Below are 14,569 nucleotides of genomic sequence, written 5' to 3'. Positions count from 1 at the left end.
AGGTGGCAAATGGTCTACCATTCCAGAAGCCAATTGTGCCACTTCAGTGGTAAAGTTGAAGTTGGTATTTTACCAATAGTGGGTGAACGATTCATCACATAGGACAGCATCCCTCCCCACGGCAGCAATAATAGTTGACCCCTGACAATACTAAATACTCTTATCCTAGAATTCCTAAGAGCATGGCATTCCATCAACAAACACATTGACTTGGAGCCAATCTACCATCCCCTGAGAAAAAGAACAGGAAATGGCATCACCAACCCAAGGAAACCTAACCAGATAAATAGAAAGCGGGACATAACACCAGCGCTTTGTCGGAGGCTCACTGATGATATTACCTAGAATGGTGACGAAACGTCTGAAAACTAACCTTCCAGCTCAGCGAGCAAACTCACATCCAGAACCTCAACCTGAGCTACAAATCTTCTCAAAACTCGCTAACTCTTATCCTCACCAATCATCCATCCCAATTCTCAGTGGGGCCTGCCTGGCCTGCCCTGATGACAACAGACTTACTTACATATCTGCGAGTGCAACATCCATTGGGTGGGTCCTCTCAACTGGTGCAATCCCAGCAGTGGGAACCATTCCCAACAGTGCTGTAATGACTTGAACTAGGTTGAGCTTGTTAACTACGAGATTCTTGATTGGGGCTGTTAACCTGGGTCAATCAAGAAAGCTAATAGAACAGAATTTCCTCAGTTGCAGACTAATCCTGAGCTGGCTGACCACAGCCAGTGTACTGTGTACTTGTAAATAAAGGGTGCCTTGATGACAGCATCTGGCCTCTGTGCAGTTATTTCAGTGGCAACAGGAGAAAACAGGAAGTGCCTGAAGAACATTTGCTTGGAGTTGGGGTAAGCATTTCTGGTATCATGTCTCTTTTTGAGAAGCTTGACTCATTTGACCCTGCTGTTGAAGACTGGGACCAGTACGTTGAAAGAATACAATATATTTTCCAGGCAAATGAGATTTGGGCAGATGAAAAGTAATGTGTAATCCTTCTGACTGTGTGTGGGCCTGCAGCATTTTTGGTTATAAGGGGCTTAACTTGTCCAGAGGCACTATATACTAAAGCATTCCAACAGTTGACTGATTCAATTAAGGAATATTATGACTCCAAACCTCCTCTAGTCCTGAGACCCTATCATTTTATTTGGCTGTTAGAGAACCAGGGTGGGGGGGGGAAGATCCATATCAGGGTTTTTACAAGATCATGAAGACTGGCAGAGGCATGTGAGTTTGGATTCACCCTGAATGAGATGCTGACAGACTGTTTGTTTGTTAGTTAGTTAGTTATGTGGAATTAATGATGTAACCATGCAGAAGCACCTAATCTGTCCTAAATAAGGTTCACGCAAGGCTCCAACCTTGTGTAAGATCTCAGCTAGACTGTGAATATACATTGGGGAACTGTTGCAAATTAAGGGTATGACTTTAGTTCCAGTCTCCTAAGAGAAGCAGTTGGTGCAGTTACTGCCGATGGCAGTTAAAGGCTGGGGCCTAAACCTATTGGGGTGGAATTGGGTGAGAAAGAGTTGCCTTGATTAGCTCAACATTTTGATTGGAAAATGGCTACCTCTGAAGTACTCACGAATTACCCCAGAGTTTTTCAAGAAGGGCTTGGAATTATCAAAGGGGCCAAGGCCACTTTACATGTTGACCAGTAGAGAATTCTGAGCTTTTGAAAGGCCGCTCATTACTTTTGCCTGCAAGAAAAGTGGCAGAGGCAGAAATCAGGAGGTTGAAGAGCGAAAGAGACATCAAACCAGTGCAGTTTGAAGAATGGGCAGCACCGGTCATGCCGACTGAGAAGCCTAACACTGCAGTTTGGCTTTGCGGGGATTTCAAGCAATCAGTAAACCACTTCTCACAGCTAGATAAATACCCGATTCCTCGCACAGAAGGCTTGTATGCAAAGTTGGCGGACGGGGCTGTCCTTTATGAAGCTGGACATGAGCCACGTTGAGCTGCAATTGAGACTGGATGAGGAGTCACAGAACTATGCTCCAAATAATACCCATAAAGGACTTGTATCAATATGCAAGACTGCCCTTTGGGGTACCATCAGCCTCTGCCCTTTTCCAGTTGACTACAGAGAACATTTTGCAAGGACTGTCCCAGGTTGCCATTTATCTGGATGATGTACTAATAACAGGGAAGGCCAAAAAACACTGAGAACTTGGACATTGTGCTTAAATGTTTCTCCCTGGCGGGCGTATGCCTTAGACAGAAAAAGTGAGCTTCAGGCGCCCCAAGTGTCCGAGTTACAGGATTGACCAAAACCAGGTTACACCTGTTGGAAGAGAAAGTGAGGGTGACCAAATGAGGCCCGGTTCCCACGTCTGTACCAGAGTTTAGGTCTTTGCTCAGGTTGGTGAAATATGACAGTTTATACATAACCTGGCCTCCACCTTGACATCCTTACAACTGCTGTTTAAAAAAAAGGCCAGCCTTGGAAATAGTCACAAAGCCAAAATTCAGCCTTTATTGGGGGGCGGGGGTGAAAAAGCAGCTATCATCTGAGGTGTTGCCCCACAACAATCCAAAGTGAGAAGTGCTGACATGCGTTGCCAGACAGGGAGGCATCAGGGTTGTGCTGGCTCACTGGTGGCCCAACAGAGAGGGATGCTGTTATGTATGCTTCCCAGACATTGGGTGATGTTAAATGCAAGTACACCCAGATAGAGAAGGAAGGTTTGGTGGTCATCTTTGGCATGAAGTTCCACTAGTACCTTTATTGATGGGATTTTTGTCATAGTAACAGATCACAAACCCCTGCTAGGGCTACTGAAGGAAGACAAGGTACATACTGCCTGTATCTGAGTCTGAATCAGATCAATCTAATCTGGGGTGAAATCACCACCACAAGAGAAAGATCAGGCCGATAGCTTCTGGTAGAATTCAGGGTTGGACCCTTATTTGCAGCACTTGCAAGTTGCCTTGAGCGGCCTCCCACTAGTAGATACTCCATCAGTGGTGCCTCCCCTGGAAGAACCTTTTTTGGTTTTAAACTTTCTGGTAGTTCAATAGTCTGAAGAAAAGGTTGCCACTATTTGCTGGCCAAACTCCTCCGGGGTCATTCAGAGGTTACCAAGATGAGGATGCTAGCAAGAAGCTGTGTCTGATGGCTAGGGTTGGGTGCTAACATAGCTGTGTTGGTGGGGCAGTGCCAAAAGTGCCAAGGACATAAATAGCCACCAGCAGCATCCCACATTTGTCGGAATGGCCGAGTAAACCCTGGATTCAGTTGCATGTCAACTACACCGTCCTTTCACGGGGTCAATGTAACTGGTCATTGCGGATGCCAATTCAAAACGGTTCAAGTGCATAAAGTTCGATGAATAAACTCAGGGATGCTGACCAAGGAAACAGAGCATTTGTTTGCTATACACAGACTCCAGGAAGTATTCGTCATGGACAATGGGATGTTGTTCACCTGCAGGGAATTTGAATATTTCCTAAAGCCCAACAGAATTTGGCACATAAGAACAGCTCAATTCCATCCATTGTCCAATCTAGCAGAAAGTGCAGTCCACATGTTGAAGGCAGGCTGAAAGAACTAGCTCGCAGCATCATCTGAGACCAAATTGTCCCAGTTCCTTTTTGATTTCAGAACCACCCCACATGCAACAACAGGGATTGCTCCCACAAAATTGCTGATGGGAGAAGACTCTGCACTAGAGCTGCCAGACCCAGAGAAACAAAACAATCCAAACAGTTCACGCCCAAAGGGAGCAAACACACATTTCACAGCATATATACAGATACTCAGTCCATTCTGGAGGCCTGGTCCACTCTCAGGAACACAGCAGATGCCCAGAGGCCAGGCCTACTTAAGGATACAGCCCATCCACAGAGGGCCTGATCCACCAGAGGCCTAGCGCACACAGAAACAGTCTACTCAAGGCACAGCTAACTCATGAAGTCTCAATCCAGACACAATGTGAAAATACATGCAAAAGCAAAGTCCAAATACTTAAAACTGTGGTACAAGGAACAAACCTTACCACCAAGTCATCTTTGCTTCAATTCTAAAAACAATACACTGGCTAACCAGCAATTTTTAAAGTTCCCTACTGAGAATTAAAATCCAGCAGTAGCACTGACTGTGACTTAGCCAGCCTGGAAATCATTTCTCAAAAAATGAGAATCCACAGTACCACTGGCTGTAATCAACCTGCTCAGGAGTCAGTCCACAACCAAGATTTTAATACAAAAACCAAAAGAACTGTGGATGTTATAAATCAGGAACAAAAACAGAAGATGCTGGAAAAGCTCAGCAGATCCGGCAGCATCTGTGAAGAATAAAATCAGAGGTAATGTTTCAGGCTCAATGACCCTTCCTCAGAGTCTAATCCCCTGTTTATATTGGTTATCCTGGGCCTTCCCGATTAGACCTCAGTTAACAAGGTCAACCTGGTTCCAATCACAACACCCTTCCACATCCCACAAGTCCAGGGACATCGGCCTAATCTTTCTCTCGTGGCTTCTTGTGGTGATTTCATCCCAGATTCGATTTCTGATTCAGACTCCGATACAGGTGGTATGTACCAGCCCATGGCTGGTCTCTTGTGTCCGGAGCATCTTGGAAGCACCTCCTCTTCCTCTTCTAGCGGCAACAGCATCAAGGCTGCATCTATTTTGGACTCTAAGGTTTCTGTGACACTTTTCGGAGGGGAGCACCTGCATTTTCTAACAAGCTTTTAGGCTGTTATGAGTGGCCAGGAATGTTTTGCTCCTGCCCCATTTGCAAGGTAACAGCTTTCAGGTGATCCACGTGCTTGTTCTGGATGGTGTATCCTACCCAAACTTTGTAAATCACGGGACGTGAACTCACTTCAACCTTGCCTTGTACCTATACGGGGCCATTCCCATTGTTCTAGCACCAAACTTCATCCCCTGAATTAAACTGTCTCTCTCGCTTAAAGGAGGCATTTGGCTGGTGTTGGCATTTCTGTTGCCATTTCACCCTTCACCAGCCCACCCCCCCCCACCCCGCTTCACATTCACTTCTTCCATGAGACACATCTGTTTTGATCTTTTGTGATATAACACTACTTATTGGGAAGTTAGATAGTGGGACATTGTTAATGTCACACTTTAGGTACTACTTCTCCCTATGTAAAAACTCACTATTATCCATTTCCTCCAATAAGCAAACCTTGAGTCACTGTTCTCCATCTATTGTCACATCAATATGATACCATCTCTCTCAAGACTCCCTCTGTCCATGTCTACAGTTTGATTTTAGCTTTTTATCTCATTTTGTTCTGGGGGATTTAGTGTCCGGGCCACCACTTATTGCCTATCCTTATTGCCTCAGAGATGATGATGGTGAGCTAACTTCTAGAATTACTGCTAAAATTGGGTACAGGGACCCCACAGTGCTGTTAAAAAGTTAGTTCCAAGATTTTGATCCAACGACAGTGAATGTTTGGTGACATAGGTCTAAGACAACAGGCTCGAATGGCCGTGCTCCTTGCATTTACTGCCCTTGTCCTTCTAGGGATAGTTGTTACAGGTTTGAAAGGTGGTGTCAAAGGAGTGTTTAAATTACTACAATACATCTTGTAAATTGTACACATGCTGTTGGTGTTGAAGGGACTGAGTTTGTGGATGTTGTGCCAATCATGAAGGCTACTCTAACCTGAATGGTGTCAAGCTATTTGAGTGTTGTTGGAGTTGCACCCATCCAGGCAAGACTCCCAACTAGTGCCTTGTAAATGGACCAGCTCTGGAGGCAAGAGGGGAGTTACTTGCTACAGATTCCTAGCCTCTGGCATGCCTTTGTGGTCACATTAAAATGGTTTTTCCAGTTCAGGTTGGAGTGAATGGTAACTTTCAAGATGTTGATTAGTGGTAGAATCAGTGGTACACATCAAGGGTTGGTTAGATTCTCTATTATTGGAGATGTCATTGCCTGGCACTTATGTGGTGCACATGTTAGTTGCCTGTTAACAACCCAAGTCTGAATGTTACCAAGTCTGTCTGCATACAGGTACACACTACTTCAGTGTCTGAGCAGTCACAAAGGGTGTTAAACAGTGTAATTATTAGAAGATCCTCACTTCTGACCTCTTGATGGAGGGAAGGTCATTGAAGCAGCTGAAGATGGGACAGTATCATGAAGAACTCATAGAGATGTCCTGAAGCAGTGATGACTGACCTCTAAACGCAAGATTTTACTATGTACTAAGTATAACTACAAACAGTGAAGAATTTTCCCCAATTTACACTGACTTCAACTTTGCTTGGGCTCTTTGCTACCACACGCAATCAAGTGCAGCCTGGATGTTATGACTTCTTGGAGATGGAAATCAAGCCCTTCTGTTCCCAGAGTCAGCATAAATATGAAAATTTGATTAAATCACAGTCTTGCCCAATTTTACCTAACTCTCTAATTGAAGTGAGCAGAATGAGCACCTCAGGTTTTTCACTTAACAACAAAATAACTATTATAAACTATTTATTATAATCAACCAATCACAAGAAAGAAACATGACTTGCTAACCTATAATTCAATGTGCTTTAGGGAAGGAAACTACTATTATAAAGTGGTCTGGTCTACATATAACTCCAGACCCACAGCAATGTGGCTGACTCTTAACAGCCCACTGTGAAAACCAGAATATGCAATAAATGCTGGTCTAGCCAGCAACATCCCTATCTTGTGAATGATTATTTAAAAAGGAGTTGACAACTTAAACTCTCTACTCTCATTTTAAAATCCCATAGATGGGCAAATTATTGTGTGAAGAGAAAAGACGAGGCATAAATGTTAGGCGTGGACAAAGGGAAAAAGATCAAAAGAAGAGCAGTTCTATTGCCAGTCTGGATCAGAGGCAGTGATGGGTTGTTTTCTTTCAACTACAGAAGCTATACATATATTGATTGACAGTTCTGAAGTGTCATACCAGACTCAAGCATGTTTCACTCTCCTCGGATAACACTGGATGTGCAGAGTTTCTCCAGCTTTTTCTGTGTTTGCTTGCTCCATATTCCTTGGTTTAAGGCAATATTGTTTCCCACTTCTTACACCCAAGTGCAAAGCAACATGTTCTTTACAATATTGCATATGGTCACTGTCACCTCACCTGTGGAGTTCCAACTTTTAGTCTGTATGGACCAAGGCTGTAATGAAGTCAGGAGCTGGTGGAACACAATCTGAGTACTAGGGAGCAGGTTATTCCTAGGCAAATACCACTTCATAGCATTGTCAACGATCCCTTACATCATTTTGCTGATAATCAAGAGTTGTCTCCATTTGATTAGATTGGATGTCAGTAGTCTACAGCACAGGAAAATGCTTTTTGGGCCACTGTGTCTGCACTGGTCAAAAACAACCATGTAACTATTCTAATTCCATTTTCTAGCATTTAGTCTATTGCCTTGTATCACGAGTACATCTAAATACTACTTCAACATTGAGGGTTTTTGCCTCTACCGTCTCTACAGGTAGAGAGGTCCAGATTCCTACCATCCTCTGGGGAGGGGGTAAAATCCTCATCCCTTCTAGACCTCTTGACCCATACTTTATATCTATGCCCCGGTCACTTATCCCTCCACCTCGCCTCGCTATGCCCTTCATTATTTTATATATCTCAATCTTATCCCTTCTCAATCTCCTCTGCTCCAAGGACCCTCCAAACGTGCTCAGCCCCTCTACCAGTTACCTGCCTGTGATACCAAAGGTTCCAGTTAAGGAGAATAAGTTTGATCTCACTCGGATTCTCCCAGTAGACCTGGGATTGTGAGGCCTAAATGACTCCAGTGATGACGACAGCCAAGCTTTCCAGGCCAATACGGCCAACTTTGTAGCAGGCTCTCTTCACATCAGTCCGCAGCCCTAGCTATTCCACATTCCAGCACTGCTTGCGATAAGTTACAGCCAGGTTTTATACCTTATCTGACCATTAATAACATTGTAGTGTGAAAGCTGTACCCTACATCATGAGTACTGATGCCCATGAAACACTTGTATCACCACCTTTGGCCCTTGGATGGCCAATAATTAAAACAAGATTGTCGCTGGACTCATTTCTGTTGGAAATCACCCACAACCTGTCAAACATATATATTTGACCCTATGACCCTAGAACACTGGACCTCCAAATTAACAGTTCAATGACATTACCATGTCAGCACCATCTCTATTCTCCTCCTATTAACAAAGTCAAGCATTCTCTAACGCCTCAACTTCTGCAATTTCAAAGTTTTTTTTATATAAATGGGATTTAAGCTTCAGTTTGTACATTTCCGCTCCTCTTCCATCCTACCAAAATGTATTATTTCACACTATGCTGCTCTAAATTTATCTGCCATGTTTCTTCATTTCATGTCCTCCTGAGGTTTGCCACTTCTTTCACCGTAATTCCAAACTTCATATAACTTGCAAACTTTGATTTCAAGTTTTGTATACCCAAATCCAGATCTCTCTGACATCATAATATCAAATTTGTTTGAAATATTGAGTGTCTCTGCCAGCATTTATTGTCCATCTCTAATTACCTTTGAAACAGTGGTGAGCTGCCTTCTTGAACCACTGCAGTCCATGAAATGGGGAACACTCAATATTGCTACGAAGGCAGTTCCAGGATTTTGGCTCAACAAGAGTGATAGAATTGTGATAAATTTTTAAGTTAGGATGGTGTGTCTTGGAGGCACCTTTGCAGGTGGTGGTGTTTCTAAGCATTTATTTCACTTGTTCTTCCAGCTAATAAAGGTCACAGATTTGCATGGTGCTACCAGAGGAACCTTTGGTGATTTGTGGCAGTGCATCTTGTAGAAACGGAACTCCTGTTTAACAAACCTTTTGGAGATTTTTGGCAATTAAACTAGCAGATTAGACAAAGGGGACCAGGTGATCTAGTATATTTAGATTTTCAAAAAGCTTCTGGTAGGGTACCAAGCTGGAAATTAGTGAATAAAATTAGAATGTTGGATTGGGTGAGATGCATAGCAGGGTGAGAACAGGTTAACAGATGGAAAACAGAGTCGAACAAACAGACCACTTTCAAGTTGGCCAGCTGTGACTTGTGCAGTTATCACAAGCAACAATGCCAGGCCCCAGTAATTTCCAATTTATATTAATACTTTGGTTGTGGGATTAAATGTGCTAGTTTTAAGTTTACATATAACACAACTTTGGTGCAAGTCTTAGTTGTGAGGAAAATGCAAGAAGGCTTCAAGATATTATGAACAGACAATGTAAATGAGCCAAAAATTGGTAGATGGGTGGCACAGTGGCTCAATGGTTAGCACTGCTGTCTCACAGCACCAGGGACCCAGGTTCAATTCCACCCCTGGGCCACTGTCTGTATAAATTTTGCACATTCTCCATGTGTCCGTGTGGGTTTCCTCCAGGTGCTCTGGTTTCCTCCCACAGTCCAAAGATGTGCAGGCTAGGTGGATTGGCCATGCTAAATTGCCTGTGGTGTTCCAGGATGCGTAGATTAGGTGGGTTATAAGGGAATGGGCCCGAGTGGGATGCTCTGAGGGTTGGTGTGGACTTGTTGGGTCGAAGGGCAAGTTTCTATGCTGCTGGGGTTCTAGATTCTATGAACATGGAGAAATCCGAAGTTATCCACTTTTTATCAGAAAACTGAAATAAACAACAGCTCTAAAATATAAGAGACTGCGAAGGTTTGACCTTCAAAGAAAATTAGGTGTCCTAGTGTGCAGATGTCTGTGTTGGACAAGGTCATAAATCACATGAAATAGTAATAAATCACCTGTTACAGTCCAACAGGTTTACTTGAAAACACAAACTTTTGGAGCTTCGCTTCTTCAGGAGTAAGCAGACAAGTGGCATGTCAGCCTTTATTGCAAGAAAATTTGAATATAAGATAAAGGTGTCCCATTGCAATTATACAGAGCCACAGTGAAGTCACATTGTGTATAATATTAATCTTGTTCCCTATGAAATGAGATATTTTCCACAAACATAGTGAACAGAGCTTCACCAAGCTAATTCCTGGGATTGAGAGGTTGTTCTATTCGAAATGGATAAATAACATGGACCTCTTATTTTCAACAGCATGAGGACTGATCTCATACAAACGTACAAAATTCTCACTGATGTAGACACAGTAAGGATTTTTCTCTGGCAGGTGGGTGGGGACGGTGTAGATCTGAAAACGAGGGACATTGTCTCAGAGTTAAAGAATAGGGAATTTTGAACTCTGGAGAAATTTCTCCAATGCGATGAGCATGTGGAATTCTCTGCCCCAGACGTTTGTGGAGCAGGGTAATGTAATACGTTTAAAACTTCAAGATTTCTGCTATTAAAAACAGCCAAGAATATGGAATAGTGCAGGAAAATGATGTTGAAGTAGGTCAGCCATAATTTCACTGAATGGAAGAACAGTCTTAATAGACAAATCATTTCCTCCTGCTCCTGTTTCTCACATCCTTATGACCCTCATCGTTACTTTTACTATATTGAAGAAGTCAAGCATTTTAGTTAAATATAATTAAGAAGGGATGTATGGAAATGGTGGCTCATTGGTTATCACAGTTACCTCACAGTGCCAGGGACCCACATTCGATTCCACCCTTGGGTGACTGTGCAAACTCCACACAGATTCTCCCTGTGTCTATGTGGGTTTCCTCCAGGTGCTCTGCTTTTCTTTCACAGTTCAAAGATGTGCATGTTAGGTGGATTCGCCATGCTAAATTGTCCAGTGTCCTCAAGTGTGTAGGGTAGGTGGATTAGCCAAGGGAAATGTGAGGTTACAGGGTCTTGGTGGGATTCTCTTTGGATGGTATAGACCTGATGGGATGAATGGCCTGCTTTCACAGCGTAGAGACTCAATGTCATTTTAATTTCTCCACTGAGGTAAACCTCTGCAACTCAATATATGCTGTATTCTTCAAGAATCCTACACTAAATATTGGACTGTTTTGTCCCCTTGATCTGGAGACACTGATACATAAGAAACAATGTGCCCTGTCCTGTACGGATCAACTGACCACAGCAGAATTATTTTCGAACTAGTTTTTTCATTTTTAGTTCCAAGGTAGATCAATAAAACATTTGAATTCCTTACCACTCCTCACAATCTTTCATCATTTTTTCTCCTCTTTTGTAGGTCCGGTCACTGAATTTGCATGCACAGTCTTCAGGGTAGACACAACTATCATCATAATCTAAAACCATCCCCTCTGGACATATACAGCCAGATACGCACTTAGCTGGTAACTTTGGGTAGAATAAAGAACAAGCAATTTAATTTTCGAATATTTAGATTCTTAATTCTAAGAAACGAGAGTTTGCTAAATTTCCTACTCACGCATGAAATTTCTGTGGCTATCATCTGGCAGGTTGGCGCGCATGTTGTTCCATATTGGCCGTGTGGCCCATGTGCACAGCTGAAGTAAACTTTGGGAGGCCTGCACGTTCCTGCAAGAGCAAATTTGCTGAGATTATCCACTTTTTGTCACGAAAAACTGAAATACACAGCAGTTCTATAATGTAAGAGACTGGGATGTGTTGAACTTCAAAGAAAATTGGGTGTCATTGTTCATTAGTCACTTAATGTTAAGTTGTGGATGCTGCATGCAATCAAGCAGACAAATAGCATGTTGGATTTTATTGCAAGAAAATTTGCATACAGGATCAGCATCAATGTGGGATCAATTTCAAGTAGAACAGTAATCAGGATTACGAAGTAATATATATGAAACCATATTACTTGATTTCTTTTTCGAGTATAAAGGTACTTTATGATGTATTTAAATTTTTTTAACATTTAAAATGAAACAGAATTTCACTGAACCTTTGAAAACTGGAGGCTGGCCTGCACATTTCAGTTTCCCATTCCTACAGAACCTGCGGAGAGACAGGAAAGAGAATTGAAGTAACTGTTTCTCACTAAATAGAACTTGGATTTGCACAGTTTGACTTACTGCTTTGTTCTGTCTGTATTTCTGGGTTTATGGCAATTTTGTTCTGTATTCCATTGTCATTTATCCAGGTAGAATAACCCACGTTCTATGAAAATTACCCATTCTCCAGGTGAACTGCTCATGCTTTGCATTGTGCCATATTCCATGGCAAATGTATAGTGCCCAAGAAAGGTGCTCACACTTCACACTAAGTGTCCATTCTCCATGGGAAATGTCTATGCTTTAAGTGAAATGCCTGAGATTGCAGTCTATTACATATATTTACCACCTATTAATTCTGAGTGTTAGATATAAATTGTGTGTGTGTGTGTGTGTGTGTGTGTGTGTGCAAGGTGTAGAGCTGGATGAACACAGCAGGTCAAGCAGCATCAAAGGAGCAGGAAGGCTGACGTTTCGGGCCTGGATGCTCCTTTCTGAAGAAGGGTCTAGGCTGGAAATGTCAGCTTTCCTGCTCCTCTGATGCTGCTCGGCCTGCTGTGTTCATCCAGCTCTGCACCTTGTTATCTCAAATTCTCCAGCATCGGCAGTTCCTACTATCTCTGCGTGTATAATTTCGATTGTATTACTATTCCAATGTTGTGAAGTAAGGCTTTCTCTTGTTTGTTCAAACCTCTAGCTTTATTACCTTAGTAAGTACGTTTGAATCTGAAACTTTGTTTATTTTTGTTTAAAAATAAGTTATTAGCTCCAATGTTAAGCTTTCTTTACTGGTAGTGCCCACTCTATGGAAGTTGCCTTTGTCACATGTGAAGCTCCCAGTCTCCATGATAATTATCCAGGCGCCATATGAAGAGTCTAGGTACCAGGGGAAATGTGCTCCATGTGAAGTGCTTTCACTTCATGTACAGTGCCTTCGCCCTGTGTGAACTGCTCTGTTTAACATACAATACCCACACCCTAGGTAAAGTGCCTGTGCTTCATGCAATAACACTATTATATTTGAGGTGCCCATATTGCATGCAATAATTTGAGGTATTAAAAGTCTGAGCTAATTTTTTAATTGTAGATTATATTAGTGTTCTAATACTGCATAGTAAAGTCTATTGTTGTTTGTTCAAACCAGTGGAATCTTGTGGCTTTTATCTCTCAGTAAGTCTCCTGAATCTTATCACTTTATGTCATTTTAAAAAATAATGATTACTTGGTCACTAACCAGATAGTCCCTTAAGTTTGGTGGCCTAGTCTGGGATCATTGTATAAACACCAACCTTTACATTTCATTAGTGCATGCCTATGTACCATGTGAAGTATCCACAGTCTATGTACCCATCTTAAATTAATTCCTTTCTAAGGAACAGGGAGTGAATCTAAATCATACGGCCATCCTGGAAATTTCAGCACTCCGTTGAACCCAATATAATTGTATCCAGGCTTAACCTCTTAAACAGTGTGGCATTGTAATCTTTCAGAATAAACACGTTTGATCCATAAAGTTTACATCATGACACGGTGGCTCAGCGGTCAGCACTGCTGCCTAATCGTGGCAGCAGCCCGGGTTCAATTCTACCTTTGAGTGACTGTCTGTGTGGAATTTGCACATTCTCCATGTCAATGTGGGTTTCCTCTGGGTGCTCCAGTTTCATCCCACAACCCAAAGATATGCAGGCCAGGTAAACTGGCCATGCTAAATTGCCCTTAGTGTTTTGGGATGTGTCAGTTAGGTGGGTTACAGGGGCATGGGTCTGGGTGGGATGCTCCAAGGGTTGTTGTGGACTTGTTGGGCTGAAGGGCCTGTTTCCACACTGTAGGGATTCTATGATAAAATATAACTAGCTCAGAGATGACTGGAAGATAGTAATGACATATGAGTGTAAAACGTTCTTCACCACTTTTCATTCTAAGCTGTAACAAAATTACATGATGTATTTTAAATGTTTATTTTCATTCTGATGGCTCAATACCTGCACTGCTCACTTACCAAGTCTCATAGTTAATGGTGGTTGATCTGCCTGGGCCTAAATAGTCACCATTATTGAGTATGCATTGGCATTTTGATGCTCTAACACAGTTACCATAAACATCAAGATATGTATATGTTGGACAGATACAGCCATCAACTGGGACATCAATTGCAGTGCATTCAAAATCTCTGTCAGACAGTGACACACAGGTCCGATCACATGCTCTGGCATTGTAGCTGAAAACTTGATGATCAGGACATATAATTTCTGGAAAAAAAAAGCACAGTTTGCAAATGAATTAACCTTTTTTCTGCGCCTTTAAGTTACACAGCATCCACTACTAATTATATTGTACTTTAATAGAGTCACTGTATAAAATATAACAGCAGATTCAGTGCCATAGTTTAACAGTTAACTCCATTATACCTTTCGAAGGGTGCCCAATGAAATTTAAGCAAGATTTGTGTATGGAATTCAATCACATAATTAATTTCCAAACAATTCTCGAAGACAGTACTCTTAATCCTAGTGGCTCTAAAGTTATTGGAGTTTGATCCAGTGACCATGAAAGAGGAGTAGTATATTTTTAAGTCATGATGGTGCATGACTTAGAACATGTGGTGGTGCTATTTTCATATTTACTGCCTCTGTCTTTTTAGATGATATGTCACCGGTTTGGTAAGTGTTGTATTATTGAATAGATCTTAGAAAGGCAGTGTATCTTTATGAAAGTTAAATGGCATGACATGTTATGT

The 14,569-nt window shown here is 42.1% G+C and overlaps 1 protein-coding gene across 1 annotated transcript in view; it reads right to left on the bottom strand.

Annotated features, from left to right (window-relative positions):
• LOC125459470 (mucin-6-like) overlaps positions 1-14,569 on the bottom strand; it is a 224,983-nt gene that overhangs the window by 41,390 nt on the left and 169,024 nt on the right. The window contains exons 23-26 of the mRNA XM_048545971.2: positions 13,832-14,081; positions 11,784-11,836; positions 11,298-11,407; positions 11,055-11,206 (exon numbers count right to left, since the gene is read on the bottom strand). Coding sequence (XP_048401928.2) covers positions 11,055-11,206; positions 11,298-11,407; positions 11,784-11,836; positions 13,832-14,081 — 565 coding nt within the window. The remainder of the gene's footprint in view (positions 1-11,054; positions 11,207-11,297; positions 11,408-11,783; positions 11,837-13,831; positions 14,082-14,569) is intronic.

This window comes from Stegostoma tigrinum, chromosome 17 (genome assembly GCF_030684315.1).
Source record: "Stegostoma tigrinum isolate sSteTig4 chromosome 17, sSteTig4.hap1, whole genome shotgun sequence".
NCBI lineage: Eukaryota > Metazoa > Chordata > Chondrichthyes > Orectolobiformes > Stegostomatidae > Stegostoma > Stegostoma tigrinum.
Note: the sequence above shows the minus strand (reverse complement) of the source record. Positions and strands in the feature narration are given on the sequence as shown.